This window comes from Glycine soja, chromosome 13, assembly GCF_004193775.1.
Source record: "Glycine soja cultivar W05 chromosome 13, ASM419377v2, whole genome shotgun sequence".
Taxonomy (NCBI): Eukaryota; Viridiplantae; Streptophyta; class Magnoliopsida; order Fabales; family Fabaceae; genus Glycine; species Glycine soja.
In genome coordinates, this window is record NC_041014.1 from 25,945,558 (window position 1) to 25,963,540 (window position 17,983).

Here is a 17,983-nt window from a genome sequence, read left to right on the forward strand (position 1 = left end):
ATGTAATTAAGGAAAAAAAATTATTGTCACCAAAAGAATAACAGAGGCAAAGGAGACAGAGAACATAAAGGTCTTGTAAGAAATTCTGATGAAGGCAAATTTACCATGTCTGAAGATCAACTTGAGAAACATGAAATCACTTGTAATTATAAAAGTGTTTGTTACAAAACTAGCCGTTTCAAAAAGTTGTTGTGAAAGTAGTTGTTACAAAACTAGCTATTATAAAATTAGTCATTGCGAAAGTAGCTCTTAAAGACTAGTTGTTGTGAGACTAGTCGTTAAAAACTAGTCATTGGAAATTATGCTATTTAATTGTTCAATTTTCTTTCATCCATCCATATTTTCTACAAATTCTACAATCTTCTTCTTTCATTTTTTCTAGCTTCACTCACTCATAAAATGGATCCAAACTCTGACTTCGATAGACTTTTGGAACAAATTATTGAAGAAACACTTTAAGACAATATTGAAGAAGAAATCATAAGGTACTTATGTGAGATGCAACAAGAAAAAAACAATAGTCATTCCAAACGAATAAGAAGATTCATAAATCGTAATCGTGAAGACATACATAGTTTCTTATTGAATGACTACTTTTATGAAAATAATGTATACATAGATTAGTAAAAATATGAAAAAAATTACTAGTTTAATTATTGAATGTCATTCATTGTGTAAGAAATTAAACCATATGATGTTACTATATGGTTTACTTTTTATAATTATAATTGCTAAAATATGTCTTTCGTCTTCGTAAATGTGAAAATGTTCGAAATTCGTCTATACAAATTTTTTACTACATTTTCCCCCTTAAAAAATTGAAATGTATCATTTTTTTTAGCTCAGATGTAGGTTTGGATAAATTTGAATTTACAATGATGACTTTTTACATCAGTTATATATATAACCGATATAAATGTGTTGTTTTTACATTGGTTATACATATAACTGATGTAAAATGTGACATTTTTTACATTGGTTGTGCATATAATGAATGTAAAAAAATCATGTACGTAGGTTTAGATGTTTGACCTTTGCTTCGGGCCAAAAAAATAACACATTTCAATTTCGTAATGACGAAAAATGTACTAAAAATCTTGTAAGGATAGATTTCAAATATTTTCATATTTATAAGAACAAAAAATATATTTTAATCTAATTATACCAGTAGTGTGATCTATTCTAGGAACCTCCGATCAAGTTTATGATTAACAAACCATTGTAAGGCCAACCATAGCCATGCAAGTGTGCAAAATACTTGTCAAATGAGAAATTACGACAATAAATTCTTGCCTTGGAAGAGACGAGTAAATTCTTATCCTTCACTTGATGATTCAAACTTTAGTGCATCGTATCGGGGTCATCTATCTCTTAATACTCACACTAGATCAAACTTCTCACTCAACATAACCATGCCTAAGTGGTCCATAATAATATTGAATTTTAAATATGTTTTTGAGTTTGAAAATGGCAAGTTTTGTTTTCAATCCCTTTTGATTTGTATTTTGTTTTGGTCTGTTAGAATTTTTGCATTGGTTCAATATGGAGTGTTGATATTAAGCATGAGATGTGTACTGCCAAAAAAGTTTGAACTAATTGAATTCAATCACTCTATACTTATACTTGTAGTTGTTTTCTATTTTCAATTTGTAGCTGGTTTTTATTAAAAGTTCTTGGTTGGACTTGTTGGTTGTTCTCTTAGTTTGCTTGGGCTAGTGTATCTCAAGTCTTAGAGGCCCAATCCTTTTTTTAGTTGGATTGAGTTTTGATACTATGTTGAAAATTTCGCCCAGGCCCAATGTAGAATGAGTGCAGATTAGTTTGGACTTATATCAAACATGAGACGGGTTGTTGCTTCTTGCGTTCTTTCTAGTAGGGGTGTTCAAAACCAAAATAAATCGTTCATAAACTGTCAAATTGATAAAAAAAAAAACCACTTAAATTGAAAACTGCAAAAACAAAAAATCTAAAAAATAACATATTTTTACAGTTTAGTTCTACTTTTGGATCTTGTTATAAAAAATCGAATCAGACCAAACAAACTACATATTATAATGCTATTGGTTTTTATTGTAATAATTAATAATAAGCATTAAATAATTTATTACTTTTCATTTGCTTTATAATCAAGATGTATATTTTACTTTCTTAAGTTAAAAAAATGTATTAATATTGTTAAAAAAGTGTTAAATATTTAATGATACACACATTACTATTAGGTTGCAAAAAAGTTGGTAATGTTATTTTATGTTAATGCTTAACAAAAAAGTTGGTTTTTATTTTTTTTTTCTTAATACAAATAATTTTTTTAAAATTATATAGATAATTATGTAAGTTTAGTTGATAGATTTAAATTATGATAATGTATTAAAAAAACCGTGAAACTGAACCACACTACAAAAGATTGATTTGATTTTTTTTATTTTGAATTTGATATTGTATTTAAACTGAACCGAATCAAACTGCATCATTATTTTATGATTGATTCAAATGATTTTTTGTCTAAAAATCGAATCAAACCGCACTGTAAACACCCCTACTTTCCAGGATGTTTTTTGTTTACCTTCTAAATTGGTCATTCTGGAAGTAAAAAAAAAAAAAAAAGGGAGCGCATTTTGAAATGTAATTTTACATTCCAGAAGACAAAAAGGGAGTGTAAGAAGCAACAAAGAAGTGCAAGAAGCAATAGCGCATGAGAGATGCATCATTAAAATTGTTTTTTGTTGACCTTTGTAACTTGCATATCATCTTAGCCTCACCATTTTTGTTTAATTTTTTGCTATAACTTATTTTTTTTTTTCCCAGGGATTGTTTGTTGTTCTTTTAGTCTGCGGGAGTGGTTCGTTTTAAGGATTGGCGACTTTACATTCAATGACTTTGGCATCACACGTTCCCAAAATGGATAGTGTACTTTTGAGGTAAGATGAATTCAAATTCCAACCTTCCTTCCCTTTTCAGGGCCTATCTCAAGAAAATTCAATACTTTTTGCTTGTGGATAGTCAATTTTAAATTTTCAAAAAGACTATAACATAAAAGATGAAAATAGAAAAGACCATTTAGCATATTTATATAAAATCTAAACATATTCAAGTCAATTATACAGCATGCACAAAAGGAGGCAATGTGACAATGTACACACTTTCTGAATAAACCAACTGGTTGAATTTAACCCCCAAACCTTATCTTGCCATTTCATGTGGTGGGAACATTTTCTGAATAAAATCCAGGAAGCGACGCGAGTAGAATGTTGGGTCCACCGCCGAGATAGATAATGAATCAAACTGAATAGATTTGTATGCATGTTCAATCTTCTTAGTCATGTTGTACTCTTGCAATATGTCAATTATACCAAGGTAAAGTACAACATCGTAAGCCTCATGGAACATTTGAACTTCCTCTTTTCCAGGAATCTGCTCTGCCCTAGCAGGCATGTTCACACCTAGCTGGATTTGTAGCCTGCATAACAAGTTGCAAAGTAGGAAAAACCCTCAGCCTACAATATTCTAGTAAAGTGAAATGCCTAGACTGTTAGGGGGGAAAGAAAGGGATAAGATCTGATCTCTTCCAAGGAAAATAGCCACATATAAAGTCTATCAATGTGCAATGAATATGAGGGAGGTGTAGGATTCATAAAGATTCGAGCCATGAGGGATTGCTAAGAAAGACTAAGATTGCAAATATTTTAATTTGTGGCAGAGTACATATATTTCTCCACCTTGAAATTTATCAACCAGCTTTCAGCATTTTAAAATAACTTTTCACAGGTGATTGAGAAAGATTAACAAGAATTAATTTTCAAACAGGAGGACGCATGCATCCTTTGGCAATGACTAGGTGATCTCTCAATCACACACCACAATTGTCCTTAAAAGTAGAAGTGTCATAACATCCCAAATTTGTTTATATTTTATGAACATAGAAGTGATAATGAATTTGGAGGTGCAAGGTTCAAACATAAAAATGGGATAGCTGGACCACTGTGATGTTGAAAATGATATAATATTAAAGAAACCATACCTTGCTGTACCGGGTAGAAGTAGATCCACCTCCTCATCCCCAGCAGCTCGCAATCTGCTACCCCTAATGTGTGACCCTACAACAACACTATCATCATCCCCACCTCGAGGGACCAGAACAAGGCCTTGTGGATAGTTGGATCCTTCATCCTCTAGAGGGTCTGTCAGTTGATCATTAGTGAAATTTTGAAACTAAATCAGCTCCGTGATTATAATTCTAGTATAAAAAGCAATAATATAAATCATGCTGAAACTTGAAAGCATAATGATAGACACAGATAAGCCTTTCAGGCTTTCTAAAATGGTGTGGTGCCTAACCATTTTCTTAGTTGTGAGTAAAACTCTGATTAGATGTCAACCAAATTAAGCACCAAGATAAAACAAGAAAAAACTCAAAAGAAAAAAGAAAGGAAAAGTCAGCCACTGGGTTAAGAGTTTGACTGAAAATGAGTCAGCGTGTTTAACTGGACTGGCCAAGGACCTGGTTTTACAACACAGCCCCTAATAATGGCTTCTAACATGGTTTAAGCAGAAAATCCAAAACTTAAGCCAAGCCTATAAATATTAGGCAACTAAACAATCAGCACAAAATTGTCAATAACAAAAAGAGATGGACATTCGCCAATTTGGTTTCGGATAAGAAAAAAGGAGTTTCCAGAAATAGCCCTCGTCAATTTCATCATCTACCTTACCTAATAAAACCAAAACAAGCAGCGTTTATATTGTCTGTTGGTCACATCAATAATTAGGGGCATATCATTATCTCTCCAGTCTCCATTCCAGGTCATCAGTTTCAAGTTTCATATTTCCAATGCATGAAAACATCTAATTAAAGACACCTCAATATAAATACATAATTTATAAATACCTATGCGAAATAAATATCAACCATATAAAGGAAAATCACAAATCATTAGCTTTCTAATCAGATACCCACCTTCCTCTGCAAGAATTGCCAATCCATCTGCATTTCTACTTTGGTTGTATGGATGCAACTGCTGGGGAGCTCGATAATGAACACCTAGAAGGAGGCTGTAATCCATTATCTGTTGTAATTCCAAGAACTTGCTGTCAATCTCAATCTGCCTGCACAAAGAGGTAATATTCAACTTTTGAAGCCAAGCATTGTACACCATACAAATTTGTAAACTCACCAGACAATTTTGAATTTCAAACAAATACAAGCAGTTGTTATTTTTATCAAGCAAACAATATATGGGGAGAAACCACAAAAAGATTCATTCCTTAAAAAATTGTATATGCTCAATGTATACAGTTTTAGAATATGTGATAACAGGTCAGCTGCATTACAAGAGACAATATATTCATAAACCCATAATGTATAAATTAAATGATATACACGTGTTTCTATTTGTTTTGTTCTTTGTTACTTTGTCAACAAAGAGTAATTTATCTGCCCTTCTATTTGTATTTATTAGTAATACAAAATTATAACAATAAGAACAGAAAGAAAATATTTTGAAAATAACCTTACTTCAATAAAGACTCCCGCCAAGATGGTTCCAAGTAAAAGCAGTAGTTCAGATCCAAATCTTTAAGAGTGGTGTTTTCATCAATTTCTATCTTGTCCGAAGAACGTCCAAGAGATGAACCTTTCAAATCATATCTCCTATGGATCCTTAATTCTGTGCAGAACATATTTCCCATTACGACAAAGCGAAACTGCAAAATAGAAAATTAGATATAAGTATTAGCCTCTTAATGAGATAAAATTTAGATTATTAAGTCATGATAGGTTCAAATATTTGATGTGGTACATTTGCTTTATGAAAAATCTTGCACTTTTTGATATTCCAGAATTGCAAGTACTAAGGTGCAAGTTAAAGCAATAGTAATAGATAAATACTCCAGAAAAATGCACATTACCTTTTGACCACTTGAAGGAATAATCCTGTGCAGACCAAAAAATTTTGTGATAAGTGTATTATCATATGTCTTCACATGGTGATGATAGTCTGGAAGCATTCTTAGAAGAACCTACATTTCAAAATTTGGTCATTACAATTTGTATTTTATAGTGAAAACGAAAAGTACAGAAGAGCATGTGAACACTAAAATATATGCTCCAAAGACTTGATTCAATATTCAATAAGTGTTAAGGCTAAATTTCCTTTTTCCTTTTTCACTAAAATTAGTTTTATTAGAGAGATATGGAATTAGGAGAAGCATAAAAAATCATACAAAATCAACCCAAAAATAAGAAAGAATTCAGCAGGGAAAAGGAACATAAAATCAAGAATGCGGTAAAGATGTCAATTTTCTCCACACATCAGAAACTGGAACTCCTTTGAAACAGACACACGAAAATCTACAATTGAGTTAATGAAACTGTTTTATGTAACTTGTTTTAAGTATTTCATATATATATATATATATATATATATATATATATATATATTATTTGTTTTATTTGAACCCTATTATTGTTAAAGGCCAAGTTTAGTATACTTTTATAATTTGTGTCACATTTTAATCGTCATCCAGTGCACAATGATGTCATCATTAGCCCTTATTGCAAGTGGGTCACTGATAAGTGATAACAATGCCAAAAACAAACAGGTGTTATGGAAATATGAAATGTTATTAGATGCAGAATTCCATTAATGTGAACCTCAGAATCTGAATGGGTTCAAACTGTACAATGTATTTTGAACTCCAAAAGAGAACCAGTAGAAAACAAGCGTCCAAGGCAGCTAAAGATATCTGCAACTGCAACAAATGCCAATGAACAAGATCCAGATAAAATAAAATACCTTTACTTCAGATCTTCGCAGTGTCTTAATCATGAATCGATCATCTTGAGACAGGAAAAAGACACTACCACTTTTCCCTGGAGAAGAAAGTTCCCTCAGAGCATCGTTTCCACAAATGGACATCATATAGTCAGCAGCATCAATCTTGAACAACTCTCTCAAATTTCTGCAACAGATCACAAGGTCATATACAACAATCACATGCAAAGTGAAAGGAAAAGAGAGAAGAAAAAAAGGGGGCTGTAACAATGGTTCCTTACTATGTATACGAACACAATTGTAAAAAATTAAAGGCCTTTTTTATTATGATTAGTGATTTTCTTTTTTTCCTTATGTTTATTTTCATATTTATCAAGAAAAAGAACACATAATTATGATCCTATACAAGTCAAAGTACAACAATAATTCCATGATTGTATTCATGTCTGATGCTATCAACTAATGCATAGAGAATGACAAAAGAGTCATTACTGAATCAGGTGGCCAAGATATGAATATTGTAAACGCGTCCTCTACATATATTTAATATACTCCCTTTGGACTCATATATAAGCAAAAAAGTGGTCTTGTATGTTGGACTTAAATATAAGTAAATATTATTAATTTTGTCCTATTTAATGTTATCATTCCTAAAACACCCTTCATTTAATTCTAGTTCTATTTTCAATGACTCTTTTATCCATGATATCAAGTTCCAATGAAAAGCATTTTAGAAATAACCTTGTTTTTTACTTGAGATTAGTAAAATTAAATGATGTCAACTAATTTTCTTAAGCAGTGTGAAATTAGTCATTTTTGCTTATATATGAGTCTAGAGGGAGTACCAATAACAGAGTAATTCTGGAACTAGAGCTGCATACAAAAAAAAAAAAAAGAATTGGTTTATAAGCATGCCTAGAGAGTAGATGAATGATAAAAAGGCCCCACGAAAGAAATAACCCTAAACAAGTGTCAATACTTACCTGAATACCATAGGGCAGTAATCTTTCCATTTAAAACCCTCTGATTGATGAGGAGGTGTCAATTGAGAACCTTCTTTAGGAAAATTCATCCAAAAACTTGCTCTAGGACCAAAATCTGATGCTCGAACTTCTCGTCTCTGTATTGGTGTAATCTTTCCCACAGTATACCTAGCCATTTTGAACCCATTTTGACATTACTTACGGAAAAATCCATGGAAAAGCAAATATGGATTCCAGAGTAACATTTTTTTCTTCTAAAGCAGGTAGGTTAGGTGCTTTTATTGTTTATGGTTACCTCATGAATCATGACATCAATAGGAGTAAGAAATCAAGAAAGTTCATCCAAGTTGTACTGAAAAATTGTGAAATACAATTTGTTTACTGAGGGATGAAACATCTTTCAATTGTCAAGTTATTCCCAATATCAAATAGAATTCCTTTTCATTTTTTTGTGTGTGGGAAAATTGTAAAAAATAATTATTGATATAAACAAGTATTATAATAATTTATCACTCAACTAGTAATAATTACAGATGTTCAAAGAGTGTTTGATTTTGATGATTAACCACTTGAGCCTTTAATTGTTTCTAAACTGAAAATATTTTATCAAACTGCCTTATTTTTAATTTTCTCTATTTTCAATAATCACATCACATTTCTTTTCAGAGGAAAAACAAAAGAAAAGGGTGACCTCCACATTCCTTTCTCCTTGCAGCACTGAAGTCATACTGTGATAGCTTAGTGAATCTCTAAGGAAATTGGAAAACAATCTGAAAGTTGAAGCTTTAAAACTCCAATCTTCTTTGGGGCCATATACATCGGATATCTATTCTTTACTGTAGGTGATAGAAGAATAAAAGGATTTCCCACAAACAGAAAAGGAAGATGACCATTAATATTGATTAATGGATGCAAATACCCATCCATTTGAAAGTTCTCATTTAAAAAAAAAAAAAAATCTAATCATATGACTTTATGCCCCCTCCTAGATGCCTTCCAACACAGATCCATCTTGAATTTTTTGTGTGAATAACAATAAATAAAATGAAAAAATGCAGCATATTGCAGAAAGAAAAGTCATGTAGCATTGTTACAAAGGATAACAACTAAAGCTACAAGAGTGTACAAAAAGTCAAGGTAGTGTCTTTTACCTTATTCCAAGCTGTAAACTAAGCATCAGATCATAGCTCCTGTGACCTTTAATGATTGCTTCACCGGGTCTTTTAATTTCTTTGGCAATTTTTTTTTGAAGCTGTTTTGCCCTTCTAGACATTGATGAAAAACTATTATTTAAAACTAACTCACTTATTAACACACCTTGCATATACTCGCGTTCCAAAATTGGGACTTTATCTCCATTTTCTGCTACAGAATCTGTTGATCCTAATTTTGAATCATGCCCAATCAGTTTCTCAATAGATACTTCAAGACTCCAGCGCCTTTCGAGAGAAATATTTTTGCTGCGAGATTGTTCCAGATTTAACAGGTTTCCTTTGGCTAGCTTATCAGATGAAACACGATTTGATCTCTGACTCTCACCAACCTTGACATCTCCCATATCAACCGAAGCAGCATGATGAATATGTACCTGTTTCTGTTTTCTCAAATCTGGCAACAGCCCTCTTTTTCTCAATGCATTGAGATATATTTCTTGTGCAGATGGAAGACAGCTGCCTCTCGGGTAGAAGGTTCCTTTGCCATCTTTTAGACCCCGTGTCCAAGTCCCAACATAGCAGCCTCCATCACTCCATGTATATACCCCAAGCCCATGCATCATGCCATTTAACCAGCTTCCTTCAAATGAGTCCCCACTTATCCAGGTGAGAGTTCCTTTTCCTGACATTCTCCCACCTTTCATATTTCCCAAATATACATTTCCATTGGCCCAGGTATACTTGCCTGGCCCCTCCGGTGCTCCTTGAATCCAAGAGCCTTCAAAGATATCTCCATTTGGATAAACTTGATAACCCAACCCATGTTTAAGATTTAATCGCCACCGGCCTTTGTAGGTCAGACTATCAGGGCCAATATATGCTCCTGTACCATGGATATAGCCACCTGAGAACTCGCCCTCATACATTACTCCAGAAGGCCATTGTATTTTCCCATATCCATTTCTCATCCCTCGTCTCCACTCACCCTCATATACACAACCATCTGACCATACATACTTACCCTGACCCTCTGGAATGTTACCAAGAAAGGACCCAGAATATGATTCTCCATTAGGAAGTGAGAGTTCCCCTACTCTAAATCCAGCAACTTCAGAGGAATGAGCAGCTTCACCGATTGTAAATATAGATAAACAGTCTATTTCAGAAATGGCATCAAGAGATTTTGTTCTCTCTGCACAAGAAAGTGCTCCATCCAAATTATCAACTGTGGCCACAGGGCCAGACATGCATAATGATCAAAGGGAGTATTTCCTTATAGAGTTATAACTATCCCAAATTCTCAACAGCTAGAAGACAAGAAGGGTTACATATAGGAAATCTTACCAAGAGTTTGATCCTTGAAACTATTGTCCTTTTGACTAGAGATGAGGAGTCAGGAAAAAAAAACAAATTAGATATATGTCAATACACAAATAAGCCTGAAGAGATCCGCATGTCATAAAAATATAGCAAATAAAACAATACAAAGAAAACAAAAAAATATAGTAGTCAGTTGATGAAATCTAAAAAAATGCAGAGAAAATGCCCAAAAACCAAAAAAAAAAAAAATGCTAGTCCTTCACTTTGAGAATTGAAACAAACAAAGCTTCAAAAATCATTGCACAGTCAAGCAATAAGTTCTATTCCAATTTCACAAGATAGCCCCTATCACACCACCAAAACTGTTAAACTTTTCAACCAACCAGTTTCTGAAAAATTCTGTACACCATCAGTTTTCAATTCCAAAACATATAAACACTCTTAAGAAAGCAAAACAGTTGAGAAATTGTGATTCGAACAAAACGACTAGTTCCTTGACTTCAATTCCGTAAGGGACAAAACCTTTCAACAAATAAGAACATATTTAATTTCCCTTGAAATCCATTTTGCAACCAAAACAGAACACGCAAAAAAGCCACAAGCAACGAACAAGTAGAAGATAACAACAAATTCCCACTTGACACACACGAATGACGATAAGCGATTCCACATTACGCACAGATACATCAAGCATCCATAACCGTAATTCAATAGAAACAACGATGCACGGAGAGAGAAAGAGAAAGAGAAAGAGAGAGAAGAGTACCTTGAAAGTTGAAAGTGAAAGAATGAAGTCAAGTGTGTAGGAGATGAAGGCGAGGGAAATTAAAATAGGTATTAGATGAGGGTTGTTTGGTACAACACTTTAAGCTTATTTTTCCACTCTCCAAATTTCACTTTCGGACGATCCCGATTAGTAGAAAGAATATTTGGTAACACAAACACTGTTGATTTGATCGGATCTCTTTCTTCTTTTTTTTTCTACCATCACAAATGTTTCTTAACTTATGAAATATAAACTAATTCCCTTTGTAAAACGTGGTTGTTGATAAGTCAAGTAAATTACATAAAAAAAAATAAAATCAAATACATATTCATCTGTTAAAGATATATGAATACAATATGATCTAAAACTAGTCTACAAATTATCATGTGTTATTTGATCGAATCTTTAATACAAATCCGTTATTTAACTCTCCCCTTTGTTTTTTTTTTCTTTAGCCCAAACTAGTGGAGATGATGAGATGATGCACTTTATTCTAATTCCAAACAACATTTTTCTATGATTAAATATCAATAGATATTACTAGTATTATTAAAAAAAAACAAAAATTCAGACCATATGATATGATATTGTAGGCGAATGCGATGTATCCTATATGGCGCGGCTGTTGAAAAGACAAAATTGTCCACGCAGAGTTGGACGGTAGTTAATTAGTGGATATTAATCTGATGGAGTACTTATGTGCAATAATAATTGGGTTGTTATTGCCAAACAGGGCATGTTCAGACAAAGAGTGTCCCAACTATTCAAAACTCAAAATTTTGGCAATCACCGAAATTGCAGATCACTTTTCACTATTTGATGACATCATAAGCTATTATTACAGGCTTTCTGCCTTTGGGTTAGTTATCAAATTAAAGTTTTGTTTGAATAATTTTTTCTATAAATATTTACAAGAAAAAAAAAATATTTTCTCTGTATGATGTTTAAGATTTTTACACAAATATTAAGAAATATAATTATGTTATTGAATTTTTTTAAAAAAAAATTATGTAAATTACTAATATATTCTTTATTTATCTAATTAATGATTTATTTATATTTTTTATGCACTATTCCTATTAAGTACTTATTAAAACTAACTTTGGAAAAAATATTTAATATAATATTGATTTTATAAAATGAAATATATTTTAGAATGAAATTTTTTTCTTTAAAACATTATATATTCTGAAACGGAGAGAGTAAAAAAATGTATAATAAAGTTTTCTCATAAACTATAATTAGTTTATAGATAAGTTAAAATTAATTTTTGAAGAAGCCAAATGATGTTAACTTTCTTAAAAAATTATTTTTAACTTATCCATGAGTTAGTTTTATTTAAAAAAAGAAAACTTTTTTTCTTCTTATACAAGGGTTTAGAAAGAAATTTGTTTAATCAGGATCTGATCTTAAAGTTTCTTATCCTTCACTAAAGTTATATTATACAGGAAGTGAAGCAAAATCTTTTCCTATAAACCCAATATATGTAATCAATTAACGGTGTGTTTCAATTAACTTCATGTAGTAAGAAATAATCAATTAATTTTTGTAATAAAAATAAAAACAACAAATAACTGTTTTTTTAATAACATTATTATAATTTTGTGGGATAGAATTAATTGTTGTACGTTATTTAGACACTCAGTCAATCAGACTCAACGAATCAAAATTCAATTTTGATTCTAAGGTGGAGTAAAATTAGTTTAAAAAATTAATTTATTAAATTATAAGTGTTTAATAAAATTAGTTATTATAATAACTGGAAAATATAAAATGACAAAAAATAATCAAATAATAATTCATTTTTAAAAAATAATTAAAAAATTAGATAAATATATTAGAGATAAAAAAAAATTTAAAAAAATTAAAATTAAAAGTTAACATTTTTAAAAATACTATTTCAACTAACATTTCAAAAACAACAGTAAAAATTTTTAAAAAATATTTAATTACTGAATAATCAAACAAACTTTTCAATTAATAAAAAAATTAAAAACTAACTAAAATATATTTTCAAACATAATTTACGTTCCAAGTTCTAACTAGTCTCCAAAACCTGCCTCTACCTCCCATGATACCGTACTATAAATGTGTATCATTATATTAGTTGATAATGTTTAAATAAAACATGAATAGAAATTCTATAATAAGGGTTCGTAATTTTTGTCCATTTGGCATGGTTTCTATAATAAGCGTAAGAAAATCTATGAAGATTTTATTCTCCTCGCGTGTATCATTCTATAACGCACCGTTTCAACTTTCAAGAAACGATGATGTGATTGGATTGGATTGGTTCGGCGCTAGCTGGTTTTGATGCGCTTCGGTTTGATGGAGACGTGGGTAAGGTTGGGGGGTGAAATATTGTGGCCACTGTGTGCAAAACACGTTTTTGTAAAAGGTTGTATAATATATGTTTGTAACCTTTTTTGTCCCCTAGATATTTCTTCAATATTTCAACACATGAAAATTAGCATACGAATGCCAAGGAAGAAAGAAGTTTGCAATCTATAATAGTGGTAACATCCAGTGTCTAATTGTTGCTTTAATTTCAGTGCTGTGGGTCCAATTGCCCCTTTTGCATTCCATCTAATCTCCCATTTTGATTCTAAAAATATTGTTTTCTTATTGACATGATAATATGTTGAACTAAATTTGTATGTACATTGTTTTCTATGTACGTGGAATAACCCTACACGATTGCATACATCAATTTATGTCGCTTCAACTTTTATTATTTGATTAAAGTTCGTTATCTTTCTTTTTCGCGCCTTCTTTCTTAACTATGATAGAAAATAGAGACTTTGGAAGAAAAAATAATAATTTCATTTCTCTCCAAGAATAAAACAAGGAGCAAATACATGAGAAAGAATAAGATCATTTAACCAATTATAGTATCGACTAATTATCAACTAATTGTAGTAATAATATATTAAAGGATATAGAACAAAATGATAAATAAGTAAACAAAAGGATATATCACAATCACCACCATCATTAATTACCGACACCAACACCGCTACCACCATTATCAATGTCATTGTCATCGACCCCACCAACATTACTATTATCATGATCATCATTGTCGCTACTATCATTGTCATTACCACCAATATCACCTCTGTCACCACGTCGTTGTCACCACCACTAGTTGTCATTGTCGTCGTCATAGCCACTACCATCACCACTAACATTACTACTATCACCACCACCACCATCATTACCATCATCGCTATCACCACCAATACCACCTGTCATCGCCACCACTAATAACAACATTTTTGCCACAACTATCATCAACGTCGTTATCACCACCACCACCATCACCATTGACACCATTGACATCGCTATCATCACCACGTCACTGCCATCACAACCATCACTAGTATCTCTATCGTTGTCGCTACTAACACTACCAACATCACAATTGTCATCACCCTCATGCAAAGCACTCTTAAACTAATTTTAATATAATATGAAACTTTCAAAATGAGTTTATTTTGAAACTAATCATATTTTAAAACTTGGTTTTAAAATATTTTTAAACTAAAATTAAAAATTAGTTGTTATTTTTAAAAAATTTGAAACTCAAACCTATAAACCTCCCCAAACAAGCTTAAGGTTTATGGTTAGGTGAACTGCATATTTTGTCACAAAAGAGCATGACACCGTCCATTGAGATCCTCAAATGTGATTGAGAGTTGTTTAAACCAAAGTAAGTCACAACTTAATGCTCTTTACATACTTAGCCTTGCAAATGATATTGAACTTAAAAAATCATTAAGGGACACACAAAAACTATGGTGGAGTTTTTGGTGTTTGGACAATTTTTCTAATTTGCTTATGCAAAAAGACTAGGGTTGAAAGAGGATTGGATAGAGAAAAATAGACTTTATGAGCTTTTAAGAGATGAAGTATATGGTAGATAACAACCAAGTTGGGGGTGGATGATTCAAGATGAACTTTTGAGTTTGTGTACAACAAAACTTATGTTTGGTCTCAAAAATCAAAATGATGAGATGGCTTAATTACTAAAATAGCCTCTTTTTTTTATTTAAAATGCTCAATTAGGTCTTTATATTTTTTGACCATGCAATTATGTTCTTTTGTTTTTGAAAAAATGTCTTAATTATACCATTTTTGTATAATTAACACTGGCATTGTTAATCTGTAAATATTTATTATCATTATTTTCTAATTAAAAACCTTGTCATTATAGTTGTCTTTGTCTTCTTCGATGTCATTGTCATTGCAGGGTTCTGCATTGTCGTTGGTGGAGTGTTAGTGTGATTGTTAGGGTTTGAAGGTGTTAATTCTTCTTTTTCAGTGCTTGTGAGTGTTAGGACAAGGAATCTAAGGGGGTTCATGGGATTGAGTTTTTGGAGGGGAAATTTTTTAGGAAAATCAAAGGTTAAAGCAATTTTATCAGAAAAATGGGTAGTTGAAAAAAGTTGGAATAGAGTGCAAAGGTTCTTCAGATGGATTGAGGAAAAGATGTTAGTGTTAGACAATTTTGTTCTCATTGTTGAAAGAGAAAACAACAACAACAACAACACAAAGTGAATTCAAACATAAATTGAATTTTTTATGGTAATTAAATCTCTTCTCTATTTGTTGATAGTTATAAACCTCTTCTATGGTTTGTTATTCGAAGTTTTCTGATATTTTTTCAAAATAATAATAAATATAATGATGATTAAAAATTGTCACTATATATACATGCCATAAAAATTATAAAAAAAATACCCCCAAGTGTGACATATGACATTTCTATCAATCTACTTAATAGAAATAGCATAAATGGTAAAATTGAATCAATTTTGAAAACAAAAAGATCTAATTGCATAGTCCAAAAATAAGAAGACCTACTTAAGCATTTTAAGTAATTAAGCCATATGATGAAATTCATAATTAAGGTTATGTTTGATTCTCTTTCAAGTTTTTATTTTGAAAACTATTTTTAGATAATTTTATACTACTCACTAGTTAATTTTTCTAAGCCAAAATCTATTAAATTTTGAAAATTATTTTAAAAAATGTTTCAAAAAGTAATAAAGAGAAACAACTCACATGTTTTTTTTTAAATGGTTCCTAATGGCTCTCAGTGTGAATCGATCCAAACATTCTATGTATTACACACTTAAATAAATTATTATCTCAACAAAGCTTGTCTTATTTATTCATTTTTGTTTGTTGTCTTTAAAATCAAATGCTAGGTGATCTTAAAGTAGAGAAGAAAAATAAATGAAGAATCATTCACGGTGATAAATAAAAAAGGAAAGAAAGAAAGACACAGAAAAGCTAACCAAGATTTGATTTTTCTTTTAGAAAGATTTGATGTTTTTTTTTATGCATTGAAGATTTGATATCATGTTGCAAGAGATTTTAGGAAGAAAAGAATGGAATGATCTCATTGTTCTCCAAACATAAAGAAGTATAAACATATGAAGAGGAGTTCATCAACTAATAACCAACTAATTGTGGTATTAATTAATAGACTAATGAATAGATAACAAAATAGCAATTGATTGACTAGATTGTAAAATACTTTACCATTAATTGTGATATTCAGTTTAAAACTTCTTTATAATATAATTGAATATTGTGTTGAGAATTTATGAATTTGGTTTTATTATTAATTAATTGGATACTAAAGTTGTTGATATAATAGTATGTACATTGTTTGATACAAAGTGTAATTTTTTTATAACATCGACAAATAATAATAATTGAATTATGATTATAAATAGTGTAAATTACAAATAAATCCTTCTTGTTTGTAAAGTGTTTGGACTTGGGATATCAAAATAATCATTTAATTAAGAATAAATAGTCACTTCAGTTTTTGAATTTGTAATACTCTTTTGAATTTGTAATACTCTAATACTTAAGTCTTTGAAATATGAAAAAAAATTTCTTGATTTTCGAAAAGTGTGACAATTTAGTCTAAATATTAATATATCCGTCAAAGCAAACAAAATGTTCTACATGACATTGTGAATGAATTTGTCAGCAAAAATTTTCCTATATGTGTTGTTGACTCTGATAACGAGTAGGATGTACTGATTTGTGAGTAAAATTTCAATGGACTAATTTTGATGGACAACAACTACTCCTTTCCCCAACCACCATTATATGTTGTTCTCTTCCAAAGGCAGCTACATTTTTTTCTCCCAACTTCAAAGGCTATTTTTTTTTTCTTCCCCCAAGTTGAACGCAATATTTCTTCTTCTTCCAACCTTGAATGCAAGTTTTGTTGTTCTACGTCTGTTGCTCAAATTTTATGGAAATGGGTTGATAGGTAACATAAAAACTATGCTACCTCTACTCCTAATTCTACAATTAAAAGGGATAAAATAAAAATTCTAAATTATTCATTCCTTTCTTAGAGATGTCAAAAGGTCACATATAACTAAAACACTAAGGCTACACATGTCCATAATTCCAATGATAACTATAGCTACTACTAGCTAATAAAAGGTTGGACTTACTACAAAACTAATTTTATTGAATTCAAAGTTGAAATCCCCTGCAAGAGACAAGGTCTTCACGTTTTTTCTTGATCTTTCAGCAGCATTAGGCCTATCATGGGTGTAATGTTGAAATACTTTTTGATCCTTCAATATTGGTGATGGGCCTATCATTCACATGATAGGTATGGTGAAAAAAGAAACCATGGTGAAGGTGGGCCATCCAACAATGGTGGTGGCAGTCATGGGTGTAATGTTGAATGCTGGTGTGGGTTGAAGGTTGTAATAAGCACATCCAAAACCTCTAAAAATCCAAGGTCAATCCTTTTGATGAGAGGTGGATACAAAAGAACTGAGAGTGAAGATGGAAGCCTTGCAAATGGAGTTGAAGATAATCAAATACTTTGTTTTTCTTTTGCTTTTGGTCATGGTTGTTTGTTCATGGTTGATTTAGGGGTGGTAAATGGGTGTTGGATTGTGTAACTGACCCAAGTTTCATTTGATTTTATTTTTTGACGAATTT

The 17,983-nt window shown here is 31.2% G+C and overlaps 2 protein-coding genes across 2 annotated transcripts; both read right to left on the minus strand.

Annotated features, from left to right (window-relative positions):
- Positions 1–3,038: 3,038 nt before the first annotated feature.
- LOC114381968 (phosphatidylinositol 4-phosphate 5-kinase 9-like) lies at positions 3,039–11,186 on the minus strand. The gene is made up of 9 exons (XM_028341197.1): positions 10,994–11,186; positions 8,905–10,286; positions 7,754–7,921; positions 6,792–6,957; positions 5,905–6,015; positions 5,513–5,700; positions 4,955–5,103; positions 4,019–4,178; positions 3,039–3,457 (listed from the first exon to the last, which is right to left on the minus strand). The coding sequence occupies exons 2-9, from the start codon at positions 10,152–10,154 to the stop codon at positions 3,181–3,183; spliced, it is 2,469 nt and encodes an 822-aa protein (XP_028196998.1). The 5' UTR covers positions 10,155–10,286; positions 10,994–11,186; the 3' UTR covers positions 3,039–3,180.
- A 2,951-nt stretch (positions 11,187–14,137) lies between these two features.
- On the minus strand, positions 14,138–17,706 carry LOC114381736. The gene is made up of 2 exons (XM_028340961.1): positions 17,665–17,706; positions 14,138–14,449 (listed from the first exon to the last, which is right to left on the minus strand). Exons 1-2 carry the CDS (start codon positions 17,704–17,706, stop codon positions 14,138–14,140), a joined length of 354 nt encoding a protein of 117 aa, XP_028196762.1.
- Between the last annotated feature and the right edge of the window lie 277 nt (positions 17,707–17,983).